This window comes from Drosophila gunungcola, unplaced genomic scaffold, assembly GCF_025200985.1.
Source record: "Drosophila gunungcola strain Sukarami unplaced genomic scaffold, Dgunungcola_SK_2 000117F, whole genome shotgun sequence".
Classification (NCBI taxonomy): domain Eukaryota; kingdom Metazoa; phylum Arthropoda; class Insecta; order Diptera; family Drosophilidae; genus Drosophila; species Drosophila gunungcola.
In genome coordinates this window covers 117604-144660 of record NW_026453278.1, presented here as the reverse complement: position 1 = coordinate 144660, position 27057 = coordinate 117604, and the positions used below count along the sequence as shown (strand labels likewise).

The following is a 27057-nucleotide window of genomic DNA, read 5'->3' as shown; positions in this document are numbered from 1 at the left end:
GCGAAAAGCCGAGAGCTAACGAGTACATAATAATAATCGTAAATAATAAAAGAAAAAATGTGAACACGAAAAATAATGGAGAGCATTGAAACACTTAAAACGCGGCACTATCGTATATAAACTCGATTTATGGGCATAAGTATGTGGAAAATGGGGCACACTTTTCAGGGTGACCGAGGAGAACATTTTCCCAAGCACCCATTTTCATGTTTCCCAAATTCCTGAGATTCGCCTTTCAAATCCAAAAAGTAGAGCAGCTCAGTGGCTTTATACGACTTGAAATCACCCAGTTTCTTGTTGAATTTCATTACAAATTTAAATAATATTTATAATTTGCACATATTGTAAATGTTTACGTGGCTTGTTTTGATTCATTATTTATGCAAATCTGACTAATGCCAGAAGTCAAATGATTTATTCAATGTCCACATTCACATTAACATCACATTTGAAATTAAATATTTAAGTGCGAATAAATTTAATATTTAAATTTGTGCGGTTTTTTCCTAATTATGTAGATAACTTATGTTTTGGTTTTTAATTTCCAAAGTATAAACATTTTGAAACGACCAATAAAATGTGAAAAATATAAAGCCTATTAGCCAAATCTTGTAGGGTGCTTAAAACTTTGTAACTGACTTCAGATTTCCAGTGATATAATGGCCATATCTCGACCTGCCGACCCATAAGAATGTTTCATTATTGTTGTCTTAATGAAGTTCGCTCCAAGAATTTTGTCGGCCTGCTCTTGTGTGAAGCTGCTCCCCTTCTGACTCATTGAGATTTGTTTATATTTTTTGTGGGGGGATAATTTTAATACCCCTCTAACAGATCTTTTACTCGACTGACTCGACTGTGGTAATTTGAAAAGTGTTAATCAGCAGCACGTATCTCTGCGGAGGAGTTTATGACCGAAACTTTTGCATCGCCAGGTGCAGCCAATAATTTCGTTATTCAAACCTTTTTTTTTTGGTGATCCAAACTTTTTGGCCGCCGCTCGCTTGTAGTTCAAAGGGATACAAAACTCGTGGCTCATAAAATTGCTTGACATTCGGGGGAAATGCGGAAAACGGAAAAATGGCAACAAAAAAAAGGGCAAACAGAGGAGAAAAGCAGGTCGAATAAAGAGTTTTCCCTCTTAATGGAATTGCCAAGCATCCGGCAAAAGTCAGGGTCATGCCATACTATACCGCATACTGCTATATTTCCCCGATACCTGACCACATATGTAAGTTAATTTTCATTGCCTGTGTCAACTGGCATGTCTCATGTCTGCCGGCAGTTTGCTCATTTTTGGGGGTCACAACATGTCACCCCGCGATATGCAAACTTCATATATGCCGGTACCTCGTCTCACCCACTTAAATACACAAAAATACACTGAAAACAGGTGGTCTTATGGCCAATTAAATGAATTTTAAATTTTTAAAGTTTCAGTTCATCCAGATATATCCAAACTTAATTTTATTTAATAGATATGTTGTACGTGATTTGAGTGTATTTAATTTAAGCATTAGTACAAAAAAAAAAATAAATATATTAGTAAATACTAAAAGGACAATATTTCAGCTCGATTGTGTGCTCTTTAATATTAAAATTAGTTTCTTTCGCAATTTCGCTCAGTGTCTTTGTGAGCATCCCATTTCTGGCGACAGCAGGCACTTAACTCGATTCCGTTTTCCTGGCATCGCAAAACTCTGCAACTCTTTGAAACTGTTGCACTTTGCGCAATTTCTAACCCTCTGCATATCCCTTTTGCCACGCTTTCTGGGCAAATTCCTGGCTGGGGAAATATGCAAATACGGTTCACAATTTGGATTCAGTGCTGCCGTTGGCCGAAAATCAAAAATGGCAACAAATTCGAAACGCAAATCTCAATAACAGAACGAAAAAGGGGAATTGAAATGCTTCATCCAGTGTGCTGAGGGAATCGAAACAATGTCAACAATGGCGCCCAATTTTCTGCACCTCCCCTTTTAACCCACTCAACGCCCCACTTTTGACCTTCCCGACCCAATTTCTCCCAATCTTCTTTGGAACTCAGATTGCAACGTGTCTTTCTCTGAATGACATAAATAAAACCCTTTCAGGAAATTCTGGAAATGACACAACTGCTTTAAATTCTCTTATGCATTAAATACAAAATAATGACCTTTACATTTCTTTTAAAAATCATAACTTTAAGGAACAATTTATGCCGCAATTTTAAATTGAAAAACCATCCGAAAGTTTTATGTAAAATGTGCAAACTGCAAAGCTGAAAACTGAAAAAAACCAATTTAGAGAAATACAATTTTCGCTTAGAACTTTTCTTTGCAACGTACCATTTTAAATTTGAATTCAGAATTTATGTTTAGAATTTTCATTTTCCGACTGCTGCAATTTGGATCAGACGTTCCCTTCCTGTGAAAAATATGAATGCATTAAAGCACTTTTAGATGTATGAAAAGAAACAAAGACAAGCCATTTAATCGATTTGACTGGCGGCGGAATTTATAGTTTTTGGCAACTCAATTATGCAAATGCCCAATGAAAACATCCATTTTGTGCACCACAGCACAACGGAACAGAGCTGAACAGTTCAGAACCATCGACCACGCAGACCATTTAATAAAACTGACACAAAAACAAGCCAATGAACAATGAACCAAACTTTTGAATGCATTTGGGGAGGATAAAGGCCTTTAAACAAATGCAAACCGAGATTGTTTCAATTCTTTGTGCTGCGAATTTTAAATCACTATTGACGGCATTACACGTAGTGACGATGCGTACCAAGAGACTACTATTATTGCCGAAAAATTGAAAATCTGACTTTGTGAAATAATAATTTGGTTCGATAGAAAGGGCGGTGAAAGTGAATTTGAATTTTGTTGAAAATATTTTGTAAGTTGAAGGTGCGATCGTCACGACTTTTTTAACCCGTTAAAAGGTTTTTTTTGTTTGATTATATTATCAGTGAGGATTTATTATACTTAACTGGGTTAAGAACTTCTACCAATTTCTAAGCGAAAATTGGATGTGATAATCACGATTTTCAGTTACATTTATTCATGCGTTAAATTGCCTTTTCATACAGTCAAACATTTTTACTGAATTCAGTTCATATTAATTTGAATTATTATTTAACGCGTGCCTGCATTTTATAGCACATTATATCCCAATCACCTTGTAAAATTCGAACTTATTAAATCAATAGGGAAAACTTTTTTGTATTTTATATTTAGTGCTTTATATATATAAATATAATATAAATATATATAAAAATATATATATATATCATTTTTAATTATCGTCAAATTGCGAAAAATCGACGAAAGCACTTAGTTACGTTGTATGGTTCGATACCACCCAATGGCAATTTAAATGGCAGCTTGGCTTTCGTTTGCTCACACATTTGCCACCCATCAATTAATCTGAAAATACCGCCCAGCTCATTGTCAACGCAAACCAATTAGGCTCAGCCGGTTAAGCCAATAGCTTCGGTAAACATCCTGGAATATGGTGGACCAGATACTATAGCATCGAGTTCTGATTTTTGGGCCATCGCCTCGATAGTCCTTGGCATGTGCGTCCACTAAGTATCGGTATTCGGTATATGTTTAAAATAAATAATGCGACAAGCGGCTTAAATCGTATTTTGCATCAAAAGCTCATAGGTCAACAGACTTACCCTCCCGGTTTTCAAACAAATTTTCTTACCATGCACTCAAATTGTATAATTTTCGTAATATAATTACACAGAAGTGTGATTACACTCAATATCGATATTTTACAACACTTATTCAGACATTTACATTGTCAAAGGGGCCGAAAGCATAAGTAGCGTTGAGTCTTACTTCAAACCATTTCACCATACTGTCATATACGAACAGGCTATTTTAGTCTTAAAACTAGTTCGTTAATGTTTCCGTCCTGGCGAAGTCTAATAAGCTGGAAGCCAATTAAGATGGAGGTCTCACGACGTGCAGCTGACGGGATTGAACCCTCGCAGATCATCGACTTGACTCGGGAAGAGAAACACCTTTGCGATGAAAACGGGGACATCTACGTGTGCCCCATTTGCTACGAGCCACCGGTGAGGAAAGTGATCACCAACTGTGGCCATTTGTTTTGCCAGGAATGTCTGAACACCGCCTTGCAAACAAATCTCCGGTGCCCCCTTTGCAAGACAGAAGTGACCAGCATGCAACGCATATATACCTAATTCCAAGTTAGCGTTCTTGTTGCTGTTGCAAGATTACACTCAGTTGCTGCCGATATTAAATGCCACACTCGCCAAGTTATGGTGTAGCTTCTATTGACTTCTATTGGGTGTGTTGGGTTAAACAGGTATGGATAATTTTAGAAAAAAAAAAGTTCGGGGCTGCAAAAATAAATGAAATGCCCATAAATTGAAGGCGTTCGCGTCAAAGAGAACTGCCATCGCATAGATGGGTTAATCAATCATTGGCATCGCTCGGAGTTCACCTGAAACTCATTTGTTAAGCATGTTGCGCCTGCAAGCGAGCGGCAAATTTGCCCCTGCTTACTCATGATAAATGTCAAAACATTTACAGTCGCCACTCGCTGCATAACAAGTCAAAAGTTTGACAGTTGACACGGCAAAAGACAAAAAGACAAGCCAGGACCAGGGTATCAGAGGGGTATAATAGATCGTCCAGCAACTTAGAAAAATATTCGCATTAAAGTGGAAAGACTGACTAATTAAAACTACATGCTTTTTCTCTTTGAAAGGTTAAGTGGCAAAAGCCCATCAAAAGCTTTAACAGTAAAATGCTTTATGCTCACAGAAAAGCACTAGGCGATTTGTATTAAAAACATAGATTATTGTGTGAAATACCAAAAAACAATAAATTAAACCTTGATATATATTTATTGAAAAGGTTGCTTTGTTCACTGATTTAAGGACGTCAGATCATAAATGTTTAAAAAACCAATCAATCTGCATTGTACAAAAGTATACATGCCACATTTTTGGAAAAGGAAACTTCTAACAGTTAGTAAAATTCACTATGTATTTCTTACAAAATTTGGTTAATTTGAGGCCTTCACAAAATAATATTTAAAAAAACTAGGGTATCGAAGCTATCAAACCCCATTCCAAATAAATATATTAATTGTAATTTATTAATAGCCGCCACGAATGAATATATATGAAGCGTTACAGTACAGCACAAATTGAAAAGCGATCTTGTGATTACCGTTTGCAATTAATTAAATAATGTTTATTTATAAGTACAGTGCACATCCTGAATTGAAAGGGGCCGCGAGTCCTGCCACTCAATTAGCAGGGCCATGTGCCATGCATTAAGGCAGGAAAGACTCGTTGCCACATTTTAGGGGTTAAGCTGCTTAAGTTCATTAGGCAATAAAAACGGCACTCATTTGGACGCCTTGCAATTGCCGAGGCCATGAAAGTTGAGTGTCCTGCGCCCCAGATGTAACACTTTCAGGTCCTTTAAAACGAAAAGAGATGTTGAGGCGGGAAACCTGATCCTGTAAGTTAAATTCTTTTTAAGCACTTTTCTAACTCACCGTTTTAACTAAAAATAAGAAGTGAAGATAGTTCGATTGGCATTTTTTTTTAAAAGCTATAAATATATTTGTTCAACTTTAAACCAACTCCTTTACAAGAAACCAGTTTTCCGCTTAAAAGTAAGATAATAAATCTTCCTTTAAAGTCAAATGGAAAACCAAACAGAATTTTCTTTGTGCATTACCCCTTTCGTTTAGTCACCTTTTCTATGGTTTGGTAATCTTGCCTCCTAGTTTTCGCCTATTCACCACCTTTTGCAATTAGTAAGCACATAAATAAACAAAAAATAAGAGATGAAAATTCAAAGCATTTCTTGTGCTTTTTGCTGGCTTTTTGCCACTTGGCAGGTTTTTTGTTTTGTTTTTTTTAGAGTTTTCGCACTTTCCAAAGGCAGACACTTCAAAGGGAGGCCTTCTTAGCGGCTTTCTAATGAGCTCGACTTATGACGCCTGAGGATAACCCAGGAGAATCTGTCGTTCTCTTCTGGGGCTTTTTTGTCCCACCGACGGGATGCATAAATTCCAAGCAATTTAAGCTGAGAGACACCAGCGCACCCATCCACCATCCACCCACATGTTGTGGGCAACACAATGGGGCACTTTTGGCCCTATATAAGTGCTCGACCAACCATCGCTCCCCTTTTCGCCACCCATGTCCTGGGAATTGTTATTCTGTAGGACGCTCTCTGTGTGTGTGTGTGTGTGTGTGTGTGTGTGAGGTGCGTAGTAGATAATTATGCCCAAGGATAAATATTCTAGATATTGTTGTTTAGTGCTGCCACGGTGAAAGCCACGAGATGCAATCGTTTGTCGTCTCGAGAATTACGGAAGAACTTTAATGGCAGGCGAAAAGAAGAAGGCGAAATTCGTTAAAAAAAAACAAAGAAAATTAAAATAGACAAAGGCAAAAGAAGTTAAAGAAAGGGCATGTTATTAAGCTCCGATCCCCTATTAATAGTTGCATATAAATTACTATTATTATTATCTGACTTTTTAAAACTCGCAATTTAATTTAACAATGACTAAATGTTTTTTTAAGCAACTTAAAGTTGTTTAATATTTTTAATAAACAGGGCATAAACATACAAAATTAAACAGCAAACTTATGCCATTTCGAGTAATTCACAATCCAATTTAACTAATTTTAGAAAAAAATTTTGAAAATAAAAATGCGTTAAATTTAGAATATCAAAATTAATAGTGGATTTAAGGAGTGCATTTAAAAAAAAAAAACTCCACCAATCTCTCTTAAGAAATGCCAATACAAAATCGCCCTAAAGCTGATAAATTCAATTGTCTGCTCTGCGGCCATTATCCCCAGCCCCACATTTTCAAACCCCCTTTTTTTCAAAGCCCCTTTCCCAGTTTTGATGACTGCAATTTGTGGCCAAAGCGATGCGAAGCTTCAAAGCAAAACTTAGTCAATTAATTCAGTGCAAATAGAACAACAACCAGAACAGAAATAACAAAACCCAGCAAAAGAAGGAAAAAAAGCAAAACAATTCTGATGATGACCACTTGAACGATACGTTTGTTTTCCTGTTGTTCCCTTTTTTTTCGCAATGACATTGGTTTCCTGTTGCGCTCTGTTCACATTATAAATGAGGATTTGTCCCTATTCTCAGATTTCTGCTGGAAAGTCATTTTAGAAATAGAATTGTATTGCAATATTGTTAAAAAATATGTAACTTAACTTCATATTTATGTTTGTGTGCGCACTGGCAGGATTTATCAGTCATACGCAGTGTTGTACAATATCAGTTGTTTAAATTGGCCTACATGTCGTATGAGTAATTTTTTGTGACGATACATTTTCTGTTTATATATTTTCAAAAAAGATTGATGCGGCTTTTAAAAGTACAATAAGACTTACATGTTTTATTCAGTTCGTTATTTTATGCTTTAAAATGTAACTTACGAAATGTAAAAGAAAAAATTACGCATACGCCCTAGAAACAAGGTCAGAAAGTAAATTTAATAAAATCCGGAACGGGACAATCTTAACCACACTTGTTTATATTATGTTCTATTTTCTAATTGTTATTTATCCCTACTTTTTTGTTTACTTTCCACGGGCATCACTTTCCGCACACACATGATCTGAGGGGGCGTGGTTCGAAAAGGGGGCGGAGGATAAAAACAAGATTGTTGTCGTTGGTGCTGCCTGTGGCCTGTCCATTGAATTTAATGCCCGAGTTTGACTTTTCACCCCCTTTCAAATAGCCCTGTTGACAAAACCAAGCCGACCCCCCTCCCCCCTTCTGGGGGCGCCTCTGGAAATAAAGGACTTACGTGCCCGGAATCTCGACGTGAAGGAACAATCGGGATGCACACCAGACCGGTCAACACGAAACTAATTTGTCACATATCATATTTCTCGACAAATTTTTGACAAGCTTTCTTTGGGCTTGGTTTGCGATGCAATGTCAGTTGAACAACTATTTTGGAATTCGGTTTTGAGAATGACCTTCCATTTCTATTCACAAAATCCAGTTTGTTAAGAATCTTGTCATATTCAAATGCAAAGTCCAAAGCAAAACAAACGCAATTTTTATGTTCATTTAAATCGGTTTTTGTTACTTTCACAATAAACATTTTGATTATATGAGGCGTTTAATAAAATTTGGATAACATCCATGCTTTTGCCTCTTCTCTCTTCTAGTAAATAAATATTATACTAAATAAAAAATTAATTTTATCTATTTAAAAATGATTAGCTTTGCACCCACACTAAATCTAAATTTCACTGAAGGAGAACTTTTAAATAATTTTACTTTAAGAAATCCAGCAAAAACTGTAGAAATATTTAAAAACTAGACGAAAAATAAATTCAATAAACCATACACAAAATCCTTTATTGGCAATTGTTCTGATAAATATAATCAATTGAACTTACAATTTCCAAAGGCCCTGCAAAGATTCGATATTTAAAGGCATTTAAAGTGTGCGAGGCATCCTGCAATGCATTTCAGTGAAGCTGCATTTGATAAGTTTGTTGATCTGGCTGAACAATTCTCTAAGCATTTCGAACCGGATGTCCACTGCAAGTTCAATTGTTATTTTAATTTCGGTTTATCTTGTGGCTCTCAGTGCGAACAAGTTCAGCTGCAATTTGAAGAAACCAACGGGCGATAAGCTCCCACACAGGACACGGGATACAGGATACAGGATACAGGACACATGACATTTGACAAGGGCTTAAGAGCGCAAAGCTTTAAAGGCCAGGCTCAATTCTGCTCAATGCTGCTGCCCCTAAGCTGCTACACGAAAAGAAACTATTTGTTTTCGAGATGGCTATGTAACATTGTAAGTATTTCGGAACTATTTTTTCTCTTGACTATAACATTACACTTGTAACTTAATGTTTTTATAGATCAATAGTTGGGGTAATTGGGGTTATAAATAATATTCTGCTATACACTGCTTGTGATAGTTATAATGGATACCCAAATGATTGTTAGTTATTTACTGCAAGCTTATCAAATGATTAACACAATGTTTCTTTATTATTCTTTATTTATTAATTACTGATCTCAAGTTCTGTAAAACTCACTAATAATAATGTGAAGTGACCGATGCAATAATACAGAAAAATTACTCTTGCTGCCTCGAGATATTAAATAAAAAAAAATACATAAAATAAACAAATCAAACAAACTAAAAACAAAGTGCTATCTGATATTTTCTCGCCGTGTTCCATGTTTGGGCGCTTAGAGGGGGTGGCTCCTTTGGGCCATAAAAGTTAAGATGGATTTTATTGGGAAGAATTGAGCGGTCCGCCCTCGCAGACGGAACTTTATTGGCACATAATTTGTTCGTCCATAGATGGAAAGGCATCTGGGGAGTGCTGAATCCCGAGTCCGGAGTCCTTAGTCCAAGACCAAAGAAAGGTCGTATCTCAAACGGAAACGGAAATGCACAGCACAGCAATTGCCGATAAGAGGCGTAAACAAATGCATCAAAGGAAGTGGAGATAAAAGCAAGGAAAATCTGTTTCCGTTTGTGTGTTAACCCGAAAATCCCTTAAAGCTGGCTAGAAATTCGGAATGCAAATTCGTCAGAAAATTGCAACATTTAAAGCACAAAAAAAGGAATTAGTCCTGGCCTGGCTAAAAGCATTCGCTGTGTTCGTTTGCCACTTTTGGCCAGGTCGAAAATCCCTCAACCCCAACAAAAGCCATCAAAAAGCCAGGGGACGGAGGCTTAAGCGGGCGAATTTGCCGCCAAAAAAAATGCCAACGAGCGACAACCAAAACAGAAAATATATATAAGCTGCGGCAAAATCTCAACGGACTTGCCAAAAAGGCTTAGCTAATGACAATTTAAGGATTTTCTGATTTTGTTATTAACATAAATTTACTTTCAACGTAATGGGGGGCGCGGGAGGATGGGAGGTAAAAGCGGATAATGGGCTAGCGTATAAAGTGTTTTTCCAACGCCAACCCTGGCCCTGCTCATCGCCCTCAAATCTCTGGCAATTCTCACTCAAAAGCAACACAATTTAATAGCGACCACAACGAAGGTTCTGTGCCCTTTAAATGTTTTTAACTATAAATAACATTTTTGAAATCAATTCAGTTTAAATGATTAATAGTTGTATAATTGTGTTTAAACATTTCAAGCATTCCTAACAAACGTATCACTTTCCACAAATCCAAAAAAAGTATATACATATTAAAAAAGATTTCTCTATACATTTACATTTTCATTAATAGGGAAGAGGGTTACACACTTAAATTTATAAGTTTATAAAGTTTAAACCTAAAGATATCCAAGAATTAAATATACCCTTTAAAAGTGATTCTTGTAAATACACAAACACAAATGCTCCGAGTTGGCTTTTCGCACACATAAACCTTAATGCCTCGCACACTTTAAATGTATATGTGACCGGGTTTCTTTTTCTCATCGCAATTTTTCGTTGTTTTAGAAAAAAAGAACACAAAGCTGCAGAAAACAAAATGTACACATATATATATATATATATATATATATATATATATATATGCGCGCATAACACCTTGGTGACATATGCCAACTTACGACAATGACATGCGAAACATCAGCAGCCCACAACGCCCTACCCAGCCACGCCCCCTTGAGCCATGACATGGGCGGCTGTGGGAAATGTTGGAGAAGCAGAGGAACAACAACAATCAGATATAATCAGCAAAAAAACAATTTACCAATCTTAGATAAAGGAAATAATGGCAACAGACCTGGTTGTTGAAAAGTGTTTAGGAAAGACCATTATCGGAGGATTAGTAATCGATATAACAAATGTTTGAAGAATATTAAAAGGATAATTTTCAAAATCTGATAAATAAGATAAGACGTTTTAAGTCTATATACGTTCAGTAAAATCATAATGTCTTGAAAGTATCAAAGCTTTAGTGACCTTAATTCGCCTTTTGAAAATTAAAATAGGCTTTATGCTTATTTTTGCATATAAATTAATTTTCGACTAAGTATGTGACTTATTATTATAATCCCCAAATTAATGATATAAGGTGAAAACTAGATAATATAGAATAGAAAACTACTAATATAGAATAAATTTGACAAGCAACTGAAGAAAAATCAGAAAAACAATAACATTATCATAATTTCCATAATTTCAGCGCGTTATTAGACTCTACTATTTTCTTTGGCCAGTGCGAAAACGTTAACATATTCTTTTACAATACCGGCTCCGCAGCGTCTTAAACAGCTCATTGCCACTTATCCCCCACTTGATTTAGACTATTCCCAATGCTCTATATATTTTTCCTAACCCCTAAGCAACATCTGTAGCACGAGCCTATAAAGAAAAATCACACATAAAAATAAAGGCCCAAAAAGTAGAAAAATCAGAGCCAAATGTTTACGATTTCATGGCCATGTTTCTTGATTTTTCTGCCCAAGACGCACAGCTATGTTCAAAATCATAGTAGTGGCCCCAAAAATTGATCACAAATAAAGCTAAATAGTTGAAAAGGTAATAAACATTTTTTTAAGTATTAGTTTAAGATGTATGCATATTTAAATATTTTAAAACAATTTGTGTTGCCATATTTAGAAGCATGCTAATAACTTAGCCATGGCTGTTTGAAGAGTAGGTGGTCTTTTGATTTTTTTTTATTTTGGTTAGTGTTAGGGTGAAGAAATGTCGGAATAAGCTCTTATAAAACACACGGCAAAATGTGAGGACTGAGGGAAAATCCTCTCAACTTTAGCTTGCTGACAATGTTTTTACTGCGTTTCACTTTCTTTGCAGATTTGCGCAAACGGGTCTTTTGGAGTTGCGAAAGTTGATAAGTCAAAAATGGTGCAGGAAAATGCCAGATGATAAATGCAATTTGTATAAGTGTCACGCCGCTCACAGGGGATTGAAATGTGCCCTCTCTGTTACTTCATTTAAATCAGACCAAAACATTAGGCCAAAGTCATAAAACAAGAGAAAAACAATTTTTTTCGGCCTGTGTCGTAGGCGTCCGGGAGGAAATAAAAATGTAAATGTAACCAGAGGCCGGCAAATGAAATTATAACAGGGAGCTGTGAGGGTTTTCGGGGCCGGGAATTTCCCAGGGAGGCCCATCGAAAGTATCCCCATCCAGAAAACGAAAAAAGTAGCCAACTAAATAAAATGCGAGGGCCTATAAAATTGAGTGCAGTTGCCGAAACAAGAGCAATAAGAAATCGCCAACGAAAATGAAAATGTTTGTCAAGCACGAAACAACAGTCGGAATTTTGACCACAATGCTGCCAAATGTTCGGGCAATAAAGAGCATTTCGGCTGAACCAGAATCTAAATCAAGAAAGCAAACGACAGAAAGTGGCAAATGAAAGCGAAAGTGAAATACATGCACATTATTTGAATTTAACCCTTCCCCTGATTTCCCGACTGTCGCCGAAGGTCAAAAGAAAATTTGGCTTAACCAATTAGAAGCTGCGGTTGACTGAGGTTGTCTGAGGTTGTGGTTATGCTGGCATTGGGAATTGAACTGATTCGGGTATTAATCAACTAACCAAATGGGCAGATTTTTCCCAAATTTAATTTGATAACAAAAAAAAGGAAATCTAGGGCCTCTATTTGCATTATTAAAATCACGTTTATTGTATTAAACAAGAAAAAAATTGTTCATTTGTTTTAATTTAAAGATTCTGTTTAAGTCTGTTGACCTAACAAAAAATTATTAATTTACAAAAAGGATTTATCTCTGATTTAGCAAGCTCGAACTTTTACGAATATTTTATTTTTTCAGATAATGAACTGAATAGATATAATTATATCTTAATATATTTAAAATATATTAAGTAAATACAAAAGGGCAACTTAAAGGTCTTTGGAACTCGCAAAGAAAATCATTGAACACCCTTGGGACAAAATGTGGGGAAGAGACAAATAATAGCTCTAGATTAATAATGAAAATAATATTATTATTTTTGTTTGCTGCACATTTCTCTTGCTGGCACTCAAATGACCGCATCATCTCGGCACCCTTGCCCCTGCAATTTTCCTCTATAATTTTCCCCCGCCGCTTCAACAATTTTCCCCGCCATTCTGGGCGACCATCGACGCATTTTGTTTGCTGCAGATGCCAAAAGGACTTGGCGGCGTCAAATTTATGGCTCTTGACTCTTGGCATTCCAGTGCGAGCAAAATGCAGAATGCACCATTGTCAATAAAGTCCTTTCGCCCAACACATTTTTCTCGCCCTTTTCCGCTTTCCGCATTTTCCGCTTTAAGAGCGCTCCGCAATTTTTGGCGGGCTATAGAAATAAATTTTGAAGGCAGCCAGAAGTGCATGAAATCAAACACAATAAGCGAAAGAGCCGCAAATCATATTGAAGGATGTTCTAGTATCCTTGGACCCTTCCCTAATTAGTTTAAGAGAAGGGGACGAAGGAGGCGGGAAGTCAAATGGAACAGAAAACAAATCAATGACTGATGATGAGTGGTCGCGCCAAGCGTTCAAGGGTGACACACTCGCAAAAATTACTTGTAAGTTTATAAATTTAAAAGAAAATAGGAATAATAATGGGTTGACACAAGAAATACAATGCTAAACTTTTTCAAAATAAAGTTAGAAATTGTTGAACAAGCTCTAGAAAATTTGTTTAGCAACAATAAGCTAAGCTATTTTTTCATTTTGAATACAAATGATTTTGTACACCCAAACATTTTTAATTATATACAATTTTGTAAAAACTTTAAGCTTTATACATAAAACTATACGTTAAAAAATACTTTATTTCTATAAATTGTTTTGAAATTGTAGTTTTAAACGATTTACATTAATTTAAAATATATAGAAAAATGTTTAAATCTTAGGGGTGACTCATGCTAAAACTCATTTCTCAAAAACATTTTGTCGAGTGCATTAAAAGGGTTTCGAAGGGAGCATCGCAAGCCTTCACCCATAAATATATATTTGTACATTCCCCCCGTTTGTTCGGCTTATGTGACAGCCTCAAAGTGCATTCAAAATAAAGTATGCAGGACAAATTTTTATTTGCCCCTGTTTGAAACTAGTTTTTGTTTGTACTTTTTCCCGAGTTTGATTTTTTTTGCAATGGAAAAGCATAAAGGGAATACATGTTATAAATTTGCGAAATTGTTAACCAAAAAACTATAGTGCTACAAATAATATACCAAAAAGGAGAATTAATAGTTCTTAAATTTACCAATCTATATGGTATTATTTCGTGACATAAATATGATCTGCATTGCTTTCATATAATTTTATAATTTCTTTAAAATATGAAAATATGATATGAAACTTCTAGAAAGCCAAAACACTGTGTCCTACAAATTATTAATTAAAATAATTATTTAAAAAAATGTTCACTACTTTAAAACGTTTTTCACAAACACTCAATTTGCGTGGGCAAGCAAAAACTTTAAAAGCCTGTTAAATAAATAGCACGCTTGGAGTTATTTTCATGTTAAAGTTTTTTAACCGATTTCTCTTTTTTTTTTTTATTTAGTTAAATTCACTAATTTTCATAATATTCTAGATTTTTTATCAAAATTTTGATCTTCTTTTACTCACCGTTGGCTGTTTTGATTCGTGAACTTCAACAGGAAGTTTAGTTCTTATGAGTTTTTCACGCTTTTCACATGCGGAGCACTCTTGAACAAAAATAAACAATTCGAAACTTCCCGTACCGTTAACCGTTACTCGTAGATTTTGAAACTTAACCGTTTCGCTACTGACCCGCTTATTTTGGCCTGTGTCCGCTGGCAAGCGAACGCGTCGAATGCTGAACTGCTACTTGTTGGCGTTTCGTCGTCCTCCGAAAACGAAGCGGAGATGCTAGGGCAAAGCAAAAAAAAAAAAGCAAAGGAAAAAGGAAAACAACACAGATACGCACGCATACAGGCGCGACCGCTTTTCCTTCTCATCATTCCCCCCCCTCGAAAAGTTCATTTTCCGATTCATTTTAGCGAATTCGCTGCGCTGCAAATTCGTCTGTTGGGTATTCGCAAACTTTGGGCTTTTCCAAAGTCTTTTCCGGCAGAGCTTCTCGCTCGCTGCAAAGGAAAAGCCGGCTATAATGGCGCAAAGTGAGCGCTGCAAAGATAGAGAGAGCTTAAATGGCAACTTTTGGCGCTTTTTTTCGTGATTTTGAAAATATTTGAAAAAGATTTTATGATGTCAATTTGCTTTTACGAAGATTAAAATCTATTTGTACCCATTTAAGCTGAAGAATTTGCGGTAAGTACTGTTTCCTAATTAATTTTTTAATTTACAAAATATTCAAATCAAAATGTTTAAAATGTAATCGAATTTCTAAATAAACGGATCGATAACTTTTAATTTAACTATATCATGGGGTTTGCCTTTGAAGTACACGTCTTGAAGGTTATGTGAACTTTTTTGACCGTGCTTTCCCGGAAATATAGTCCTTAATATTCTTTTCTACAAAGATTCCATTTACTATGGTGAGTTCGCCTAATTAATTAATCAAATCAAAATAGTTTGGTAATTTCAACGAAAAAATCAACCAATTTTGAAAAATATAAAAATTGAAAAATTATTAAATGTTTATTTTCTCCCATTGCCATTAAATAACCATATGTGATTTTGTTGTTGTTGTATTTTTTAATTAATTCATAATAAAAGTTTCTATTTTTCGGTTGGTTTTTTTTTTGTTTTCGACGCTTAGCTAATATATTTATTATATATTATTTATATGTATATCTACAGTAGTTATTAGCATTATCATTATTAAACTGTTGTTTGCTTTCTTTTTGTTTCGAATCTGCGTAATTCGCAGATCCATTTCTTTTGTTTGTTGGTTTGTTTTAGACAAGTTAAGATTTAAAAAAAACTCAAATTACACTTATATACGTGTTGTTAGTTCTTCTTTCCCCGCGCTTTCCTCTCGATTCTGCTTTCGCTTCGCTTAAATAACAAAAAAATTGTCGCTTTTGCCAAATAAATTATATATGCATATATAATGAAATATATACGGTCATATACTTGGTAAGACGTAAATGTAGGGCATACAAAAAAAATTAAACTAAAACAAAACTTGCTGCGATTTCAATCGGAGGTTAAAAAAATTAGGTATATATATATAAATACAAATTTTGTTTTTCTTAGTTTCCTTATATTTTTTGTTTTTTTTTTTTTTTTTTTTTAACTAAAGAGCAATTTTGGGTGTGGGCGGGCGTTGCGAATTATCGGCAAATAACTACAAAACAAGAATCGCAGAGTTCAATTAGCAGGATAGCAAGCCAATCAAAAGAATAAACAAACATTTGCGATCGCTGAATGAAAATAAATAGTAATGCGCATATAATAAACGTCGTCAGGTCGTAGGATCCCCAAACTATATATACATATAATAAACATATATATATATATTATATATATATAAAATTGTCGATTTCCTCGTCCCGAGAAGCGTGCATTCGGCTCGACTTGACTTGCATTTTGGTTGTCATCGTAATCATTTTATCATCATGATTCTCATACATTATTATGTTCGGTTGTTGTAAATATACAATCTTTCATATACTCTATTTATATATATTTATTTATATATAATTTGTATATAGTTTAATTAGCTTTTTATTGCAGTTGAGTATACTATGTTGACTTGTTTTTTGTTGGTGTTGTTGCTGGTGTTGTTGATCCTATTTCGTTTGTTTATCTTTTGTTTTGTTTTTTGCTTTGTTTTTGTTTTTGTTTTTCGATTCGATTCGTTACTAGGCTTTATCCATATTGCTTCTTGATCTTGATAGGTGTCTGACGGCTCTATTCTCCTTTTGTAGTTATCTTTGAGTGGTGTGTTTGTTTGTGGCTATTTCTCCGGCATTTTTCTCCGCCTTGCTTCATGCTTATTTAAGTTTACGTTTGTTTTTAATTTACGCTTTGCTAATTATAAATTATGTTTTAGTTTTTTTGTGTTTCTTGTTGGAGTTCTTGTCGCAGCTGTTGGTTGATTTATCCTGATTTGTCTTGTGCCAAGTCCATTTAGTCCGCTTAACCAGTTATACACTGCCACCATATACTCGGTTGGCGACTGGAACTCGATCCGAACACAAGTGAATCGCGGGCTGGTGGTGGTGGTGGTGGTGGGGAGAGATGCGTCGCCCAGTGGAGAGAAGTAGGAGGATGGAGCAGGATGCACGCGGTTTCTCAGTCATTGTCGTGGGCCCCCGCCAGTCGTCGTCATCATCTAAATCATTCCCAGACGCCCACAAATACGGGTTAATCCGGGCATGCGAAACGAGGACAAAGGCTAGCTGCTGGCGGCGGCCACAATGGACCAATCATCATCGCAATCTTCATCAGCTGCGCCAAAAGAAGCTCTTTTTGAGCCTGACGGACAGCTTGCGATGTACGCGCAGCCTAACCTGCTCCTGATCCTAAGTATCGTCCGACATGAACGCGTTCTGAGTCTTCGACTCCTCAATGCGGCGGATCTGCTGACGCAAATACATGATTCTGCGGATAATAGGAATGCAATTGAGTATTAGTTGACATAACTCCCCATACCCCCATTCAGTTGGCAACGTTCCACTCACTTTTGTTCCTGCAGGGTGGCATTGATTTCGGTGCTGCGCACCAGGCTGCGGGCGCACTTCAATTCCGCGCATATCCTCGTACAGGTGATGTCGCCAAACAGGTGCGTATCCTCACAGCACTTCTGCGCCTTCGAGAAATAACGAGACATAAACATTTACAATCAGTTTCAGGTCCATAGACAAACATTCAGCGGCCGAGTTAGTGATTAATACGCAGGCAAGTCCTACCTCACAGCTTACCTGACGCTCCAGCACCTCCGCCTGCCAGTTGGTCACATGCGCAATCAGGTCGGCACGGAAGTATTTCGCCAGCTTCGGTGAAATCTCGGGGCCGCGTAAGTTGGCCGCCTGCCCCGAGGATCCCACGCAGCTCTGCAGCGAGCTTAGCGTGGCCGACGAGGTGCCATCCACTGCAATAATAGAATTTAATAAATAATTAAATGTATTTTCACGGAAGATATTTTGAAATATTTAAAACAACTTTGTCAAACAGTATTACAAATTAATTATAGATAATTAATGTCCCAAAAAGCTTTTCAAACTTAAGTTTAACTAAAATAAGACTTTAAATCAGGGATTAAAACCGAATCAAATATCGGTTTGGGTTACGGTTTCGGTTTTGATTCGGTTTTACCGGTTAAGGATAACGGTTACGAAACCGGTTGGAAACTCAGCTTTAAATATATATATATATATATATATATATATATATATATATATATATATATATATATATTATAAATTTGAAGCAAAGCCTACTCCAAAATTCATAAACAAAACTATTAAAGTGTGTAACGTTGAAGGATTTTTTAGAACCTTTTTTGTAAATTAGCTAACAAAACATTTGTGGGACACCCCAAATTATTCCAAATTCCTAATAAAAGAAGCCCGGTAAGTTGAACTCACATTTACGCTGCTGCTGGGCCTGCTGCGCCGCCTGCAGCTGAAGGCTGGCTGCTGCCGCTGCGGCGGCCAACTGTTGCTGCTCCAGCGCCGAGCCGCTCAAGTCCAGTTCCTGTGTGGGCGTGGGCGGGCCCTCGCCACCCGCCGCCGCCCCGCTGTTGCTGCCCATCGAGGTGATCACACTGATTCCGCTGACGGCGCCCAGGCCGGGCACGATGCTTTGGCTGCTATTCGCTCCACTGGAGCCGGAGGAGGCATTGCCGCCGGGCGTGGCCGGTGAGGCGTTTGCCACCAGCACACCCACTCCGCCGTCGAGGGTCGTCTTGAGGCCGAAGGGTGGATTGCAGGTGTAGGCGTTGCTCACGTTGTTCGTGTGGCCCACAATCGTCGGGATGGGACTCTTGGTGTAGCTCAACGACGGTGAGAGGCTGTGGTGTGGATGCGGCATGTACAGCGGCGAGTTGACACTGTTGTCTCTGCATTGCACATAAAAACAATGAAGTTGCATCGATTTTAAACAAGATGTCGTTCATTTCACTTACCGTAAGCTGCTTAGACTGCTGCCGGAGACCGAGTTGTTTACCGAGTTGTAGGCATGATTAACCGACCCGTCTGCCGCCGAGCCAACCGAGTTGACGCCGTGATGCGATTGCACATCCAGGACGCCCAGGCCCAGGTGCATCTTCTGGCGCATGAGCAGCGCCTGATCCTTGCCCTTGGCACCCGGTGGCAGTGGAGCATTCGAGTTCAGATGGTGCTGGTGTTGGTGCTGGTGCTGGTGCGGATCCTGACTTCCCAGTGTGGGCACAGTTGTCTGCAATGAATCATTGTGAGGGCAAGCTCTCGCAACAGCTACGATAAATGCAAACTTACACCAGATGTGGAGCCAATGTGGCCGACAGCGGAGTTCCTTAGGCTGCTGCTGCTGGCGTTGTTGCTGCCGCCGCCGGCACTGTTGCTGTTCACCATTCCCGACGACGACAGTCCACTGGTGGGCAGCATTGTGGCGCCCGTCACCGGGCCTCCGCCACCGCCCGCTCCGCTGCCGTAGTGAAGTCCCGCCGCCGCTCCTGCGCCCGTCGCCGCCGAAACGGATGAGTTGGCATTCGGATGGGAGGCCAAACGGGGCAGGGCGTTGCCCATTGGCTGATCACTACCGCCACCGCCGCCACCAGGAACGCCTCCGCCCGGTCCGCCGCTGTGGGTGGTGGGCGTGCCGCTCAGCGAGTAGCTGGCCTCCGAGGTAGGCGTAGAGTCGCCACTTATGTCCATGTCAGCATTGTCGTTGTGACGACCTGGGGGCAAGATTTTAAGGTCAGGAGTTAGAAGGATTTTGGGAATATGGTGTCATTGCAAGCTTTTTAAAAATCGAAGAATTTCATTTGATCCAATTGGAATAGATATATTACTTTCAAATCTACTTCTTGCGAAGAAAAAAAAACTATTGGATTGTTTTAAACCCCTCACAAACTTCATTTTCCTTTAATTAGTTATATTTTGAAGCTAAAAATTTAATTTATAGAACTATACATTCTTTTCTTTTCCAAAAAAAATAAGATATAAATTTAAAACAGATCAAACTTTATAAATAAAATAAAAAGCCCAATGATATGAACACCTATGGGACGCCATTCTTCGAGTTTGGCAAGCTTGAAAGGATGAACTTGAATCATTTTTCTCACCATCCAAACGCCTACGATGGCTGGGCGGGCCGCCATCGTTGTCGTAATTCCATCTCAGTCGTGAATTGTCGCGCGAAGAATTGGAATGTTTGTATGCTGCATTGAATGAAAATAAAATGTATTTAATTTGTTTACATAGGCCAAACTTATGGCAGTCCTTAAACTTACTCGATCTGGAGAAACGATCATCGCGGTCGCGATCGCGATCTTTATCGCGATAGTCCTTCTCACGATGCTGATCACGCGGCAAATTTCTGAAACCACATAACATGTTAACTTAGATTTTAAACAGAAAATACTTCTCAAAACTTTGAGTGACAAAAATAAGTTAACAATAGTTTAGTTAATGCTAAGATGGGGATATTATGTTCTTAAGATAACACTACCCCTTTGTTTACCTTTCTCTGTCCACCCATTCCTTTGGTTTCTCCCACTGAGAGATTTCCGTTTTGCAGTTGTAGTAATACATTTTTCCTGAAAACGAATTAAGATTCGAGCTCAAAAGCTGGACAAGATGCATCCGGTATGGGTGAACTCACCCGATGAGCTGACATGCTCGCTCCAGTCCCCATAACGAGCTGTCCGCTCACCGCGATCACTGCGCTCGCGTTTGTCTGACAAAAAAAAAAAACACAAAATAAATGTAGTAAATTATGGAAAATGACCAAAGAACAAGGAACAAGGAACAAAGCAATCTGGACATACCTGCATATTTGTCCTTCTTGTACATGTCTCTGTCGCGATCGGAGCCGCGATCCCGCTTGTCGCGCAGGTCGCGCATATCTCGATCCCGTTCCCGATCGCGATCGTCGGACCCCGAGCGTTTGTCGTTTTCCCGCGAGGAGCAGAGCTTGCTGCTGGCGTTGCCTCCTCCACCGCCACCGCCGCCGCCTCCTCCGCCACCACCTCCGCCTCCTCCGCCACCGCCACGCCGATCCCTGTCATGGTTGGTGCGGTACGACGACTCCGAGTCGCGATCGTTGCCACGTCGATCACGTTTGTCTAAGGGCACGGATTGTGTACAGTTAAGGGCATAAAGTTATAATTTAATAAGCCGTTTATATTCACCTGAATATTTATCCTTCTTGTAGACATCCCGATCTCGGTCCCGCATCTTCTGTATGAAGCTGTACCGCTCGCCGCTGCCGCCACGCCCATTACCGCCGCCACCACCTCCGCCGCCGCCCCGATGATCGCTGCGATCGCGCAGATCATGCGAACGGGAGGATGGCGAATCTATGTCCGGCGATTGGGAGCGGTAGCTGTTGCCATTGTTCAATGGTCCGCCGCCGTTGCCGCTGCCGCCCCCGCTGCCGCCTCCTCCACCTCCAGCGGATCCGCCGCCTCCTCCACCGCCAGCGCCTGGCGACAGGTCGCGATCGCGGTAATTGGAGGAACGATCGCGTTCGTAGTCGCGCTTTGAACTGCTGTACTTTGAGCTCTGCACGGGTAAATAGAAGCGCACACAGTTTTTAGTCGGTTTTCATTCCCCAATTTAATTGCACAGTGCTACAAAATATAATTTTTGTAATGTACTTCTCCAGAAATCTCAGCGGAGATTATAGATGTGGTCGAAAAATTACTTAATCTCTGATAAAAGTTATTGAAATTTGTAATATTAAATGAAAGTCATTAAAGTATCTCAAATAAAATATGAATAAATACATTTAGTAGACTAAAAACTCATCAAGTTTTAAGACAAATGTTCTTATACCAAGAAAGTAATACAGGTTTAAGGAATTTTTCGATCACACCCATTATTTCAACAGAGTCTCCTGAGAAATACAGAATCACTGTTACATTCAGTGTTACATTCTTAATTGCGGTTGATTTAAGTCATGATTTTGTTAAAACTTTTTAAAGTTATTTAATTTTTTTGGGGACAGGGTGGTTAGTTAAACTAAATCTACTTAATAGGGAAATCATAAGTAAATGCATAAATGCCAGCTACTTTTGCCAATGCTCTCGCATGTGATTATTGCCAATGCAAAAGAAAATAAACGAAACGAAACGAGACTTAAATGAAAATGAAATTCCGATGGTTTGGAAAAAACAAATGTGTAATTGATACAGAATTTTGAAATATGTCAAGTATTTGTTTTGGTTTGTGTCTTTTCAAGATTCCAAATTTTTTAAATAATATTCCTATATATTTTTTTGGGAGTTATTGTTTTGTTAAAGACAAAATTTTATTATAAATGAAAATTAACAAAAAGCTTTTTTATTATTGTATATACGATCAATTCTTGTTTTATTTATGATGGTTGTTTTGTTTTGGTATAACAAAATAAAATTCGTTAAAATAAATGCCTTCAAATGTTTGTTGTGTTTAATTTTGAAATCAAATTTAAGATTAAATAAGAGTTCATAAAGTTTATTCCCATGTTGATCATAAACTCAATAATAATCCATATATTGTTTTTCAGAAATTATAATCCTTTATAATTTACTGGTTGAATTAAAAATGTATCTTATCTGTGTATGTTTAGCAGATATACATTTTTTTTTTGCTTTTGTAATGTTTGTTTATAAATTAAATTATATAAACCATAATTCGCTGAGAAATGTTGTGTTTCAGCGGCGATTTGTGTAGTGTTTTAGCCAGATTTTGGTTTAAAATATACAAATTTTGGTAAAAGATTTATTGCTGCTCCTTTTTTTTGGGGGTTTCCATATTTTGTTGGGTTTATTATTCATTTGAATTTATAATTTGGATTCGTTCCATGTTATCTTGTTTTTTTTTAGTTAATTTAGTTATTTGTCTTAATTGTTTTTCAGACTTTTTTGTTTTTATTTAAATCGTTTTTCCTCGAGTTTCGATTGTTTTTAGTTTTTTTTTTTTTTGTAGTTTATATTTTTGTTCACTATTTTTTTTTGGCTTTTTTTTTTACTTACTTCAAGACGACAGATGCCCACCGCTGATGACGTCGACGTCACTGCTAGCGTCGCTGCTGCTGCGCTGCTTTTGCTATTCGCATTGTTGTTATTATTGTGGCTAATGTTGCTATTGCAATTGGCAATTGTTGTTGTTGAAAGGGATAGGTCAACAGCCATATTGACGTTGTTGTTTTTGCTGGATTTGTTGCTGCTGCTGTAGGAGTTGTTGTTGCTCCTCATAGATAATTAATTAATTAAATAATATTTTATTTTTGCTTTTATTGATAATCCAATAAATGTAATTTTTGGTCGCTTTTTCAAACAGCACACACTTTTATTAATTTTTCCGTTTGGTATATTTTTCAATAATTTTCCATTTTGTTATTTGTTTGGCTTAATTGATTGTTGTTGCTTTTTGTTTGAGGCACATATGTGTTGTTTTTGTTGTCGTTGATAATTTCGTTAAATTTTGTTGAATTCTATTTATGTTATTCAGTTGCACATTCATTTGCTTGTTTTTTGTTTTGGTGTATAATTGTTTACTATATCGTTTTTAAGGCTATTTTAGTTTGATTAAGTTTTAATTTTTTTAGGCAGCGCTTACAAATTGGTTATGAATTTGATTTCTATTTAAAATAGTTTGATAAATGTTTATATACTTTCGCTTTTGTTATTCTGTTTATAATATAAATTTCGAATTAAAGCATATATTTGTGCTGTTCGGTTAAAGATTGTAATTGAATAATTTCTTTCTAAATAGGATATTTTGTTGATAACTATTTCTCGTTTTGTTGTATATAGACCTATTTAACTATTAATCGAATTGGTGTTTTGTTTTTGGCGTTGATGCGTAAAGATTCGTTTCTCAATTTTAGATCAGTTCAGGCTGCAATGCCGCGTTTTTGAATGGGTTAAATGAAACACGATTTGGTCAGTTAAAAAATGGATGAGGTTACGGGAAAATTAAGATCTGGGATGCACAACAAACACAGCGATTGAAAAAGGAAGAGAAATTTGAACAAAAAAAAATCCAAAAATCCAGTCTATACAATTTGTAATTTTGTTGATTTTTCAGTGATCCAACTATGTACGTACTAAAAAATATCAGCAAATGACAAAGTGAAATCGATGGTTCAAGAATCTACGATTTACATTGGCTTTTTTTTTGGCTTTAAAGTGCACTACGAAAGGAGCTTAACTACGAAACTTAAAATATCCACTATAAGCTGGCATACAAAACGTGATTAATTGCGGTTATAGGAGGGATCTCGGATCGGTCTGCTCACCTGGTAGGATGTGTGACTGGTATGCTTCTCAAAGTACCTAAAAATAAGAGGGAAAATACAATTCGAAAATTAGTTTCATTCGCAATGATATGGTTGATATTAAAAATAAAGCACACTTATTTGGCTATTAAGTTCTGCTGTCTTTATATTGAAACCAAAAAATAAGCACTTTTATATAAAATTGCCTTTTTCTAAAAAGCAAATTTATTTTTATTTGACAAATATTAATCTATATATTTAAACAGTTTTCTTATCACATTGCTTAAAACGTATTTACTTAGCTTACCAAAAACGAAAAATACGGGCTTTTAGGCCTTGAAGTGCAAGCTAAAGTTGAGGATAGTAGGGGCCGAGATTTTGTAGACTATCCTATCGAATGACATAACTTTTACATCACCAATACCACTAAGAAGCATGACATTTTGCAGAATTTGGTGAAACAACTTAGTTGTAAACGATTTGTTCCGTTTCTTGTATTAAAACCGTCATTTTGGACTTTCAAAAAATGAACCAACCGAGATTATTTAAAAATGAATAACAATAAAAACCGACATCAAAGAAAATATAGTTCTCAGGGTTTTCAAGGAAAATGCCAAACTTAAATCGATTTCCCTTTCCTATTGAGTTTTCTTTTATCAATAAAAGCGCTTATCAATGCCGGCATCGATTTGTTGACAGTCATTAAGTTTTGTTGTTTTGGGTTCAACGAACAATCGAAAGCCGGCTAAAAACCGATGGTAAATAAACAAGCAAATTTAACTGCAAGTGATAAACAATAAATATAAACTTATTTTCAGTGGAGAAGCAACGGTAAATGTGACAAGAATTTCTTTTTTTTTTGGCCACTGCCAGCTGAGCGCGTGCGAGCGAGAGGCCTTTATTTTGTGGTGGAAAAGTAAAAAAAACACTAATAGCGCGAAAATGACAAAAGCATCGAAGAAAAGTCAAAGTCACAAACATTAAGGGAAATAATATGTGAAGGAAAAGCATTTAATTAAGGGTATATTAAGAAAATTAAGGCGAAAAACTAAACACGGGCACTGACCGCTCTGCGAGTTAGAGCGAGACGGCGAGACAGCAGAACGTAAACAAAAAATATACAATAATAGGTGTGTGTGTGTGTGTTTTAGAGAGCACTGTTATTACCGATTTAACGACATATTATTTGATTTATTTAATATATATATTACCCATCGTTCATACGCTGCGGTTTTCTAGCATGCATTACCATCAATGCAAGTTTTTCGCCAAATACGCTGCTGCTTCTGTTGGATTTTCCTCCTGCTCCTCCTCCGTTTTCGTCCGCTGCTGCTGCTTCCTCTTCTCGGGGAGATAATGCAGCCCTATTTTTCCCAATTTATCCAATTTTGTGGGGCCTTTGGCGCCTCCTTTTTGCTCCTTATTCTCCTTCCGTTGCTGCTTCTTCTTCTCACCTGCCAAGGCACGCGCGCTTGTAAGTGTGTGTGTGTGTTGTGGACTGCTTGTATGGGAGGCTCTCAGTGGCATGTGTGTGTGTGTGTGGCCTGTGACTCTCAGTGTGTGTGCCTAAATTGCGGTCGCCGTTTTATCGGCTTATTTTGCTGCCTCCTAAAAGTACAAACATTCAAGCCAATCCTTTAGACAGCTTCCTTCTTTGGCCTCCTTAATGCGATTAGCGTCTGTTCCACCGCCCACACGCCTTCGCCTTCAATTTTTCACTTTAAACACGGCGCACTGGTGTGCGTGTGCGTTTCCGTGTGTGCGTGTGTGGTGTCGCTTCATTCGTATTTCGATTCGACTTTTTTTCTTCGCCTTTTGGTACCTTACCGCAATTCGTTTGCCGCTCGCATTCGCTGCGCTGTAATCGCCGCATTTAGTTGCTCCGCATCGAACGACAATTGTTTAAATATACGCCGACTTGCTGCGTTCGCTTTTTGGCCTCTATACTTGGTGATTTTTTTCAATTCTTTTGCATTACGCTTTGTGCGGTCTGTTCGTCGGCACGACTGTGTTGAGTTTGACAGCCATCGGTCGCAGGTGTTGTCCCGCTCGCACATTCTCGGTGGATATAGGGTTATCTCGCTTGCGCTGGCTGCTTAGCGGGAGTGTGAGCAGGCGAGGTATATGACTGATTTGCTTGGTTGCCGTGGTGGACTCTAGGTGGCGCGGCATTTTGTGGGATTTTTTAGCCCATTTTGCCTGTAGGCGTTGGACGGACTGTCGAACGGTCACTCTATGGACAAGGGCTGCCAACTTGAGCCAGGATTTGTACTCTTTTTTGGCTATTTTTAGTTAGAAAAAATACTTTAAAATAATTATTACTTTAAAATTAATTAACATACACAACTTAAAAATGTATTCTTCAATATTATTACCCCAAAATTCAGGTGACAAAAAACCTTTAAATCTAGGGAAAACCTTATAAAAACAAACATAATACCCACATCTACATTTGGTTTATCTTAAAACAAGAAGTATTTAATTAAAATGATTGATTTATATACCTGCAAAGAAAAATTACTTGTTTTAGTTTGAATTATAATTTCTATATACCGATAGCATTGCATTGCTTATTATTATCTTTAATTAATATTTACTAGCTATATTTTTGCTTATATTATTTATTATAGCTAGGTAGTACTCCTTAAAACACTTGCGTTGGAAAGTGGGAAAGCTTTTTATAAGTTTAATATATTTTAATATTTTTCTGTTTGATTATTTTTCATGAAAATTTGATTAACATTACAAGTACGTTTAATGCTTAAAAAAA

At 37.3% G+C, this 27057-nt stretch overlaps 2 protein-coding genes across 5 annotated transcripts in view; both read right to left on the bottom strand.

Annotated features, from left to right (window-relative positions):
* Window positions 1–14774, bottom strand: part of LOC128265389 (inactive dipeptidyl peptidase 10) — a 111637-nt gene extending 96863 nt beyond the window's left edge. Inside the window, exon 1 of the mRNA XM_053001370.1 lies at window positions 14574–14774. The gene's annotated coding sequence lies outside the window, so the exon portion shown is untranslated. The remainder of the gene's footprint in view (window positions 1–14573) is intronic.
* A 1904-nt stretch (window positions 14775–16678) lies between these two features.
* LOC128265386 (WW domain-containing adapter protein with coiled-coil homolog) lies at window positions 16679–26321 on the bottom strand. 4 transcript variants are annotated; one of them, XM_053001360.1, is made up of 15 exons: window positions 26115–26321; window positions 25499–25895; window positions 24309–24345; window positions 21214–21586; window positions 20851–21147; window positions 20685–20759; window positions 20544–20619; window positions 20314–20399; window positions 20146–20241; window positions 19337–19758; window positions 19006–19277; window positions 18467–18939; window positions 17789–17970; window positions 17561–17688; window positions 16679–17480 (listed from the first exon to the last, which is right to left on the bottom strand). In XM_053001360.1, exons 2-15 carry the CDS (start codon window positions 25537–25539, stop codon window positions 17402–17404), a joined length of 2637 nt encoding a protein of 878 aa, XP_052857320.1. In that variant the 5' UTR covers window positions 25540–25895; window positions 26115–26321; the 3' UTR covers window positions 16679–17401. The 4 variants fall into 4 exon arrangements, with proteins under 4 accessions (XP_052857320.1, XP_052857321.1, XP_052857322.1 ...); XM_053001361.1 differs by having other exon boundaries at window positions 17801–17970; XM_053001362.1 differs by having other exon boundaries at window positions 17561–17682; window positions 17801–17970.
* Between the last annotated feature and the right edge of the window lie 736 nt (window positions 26322–27057).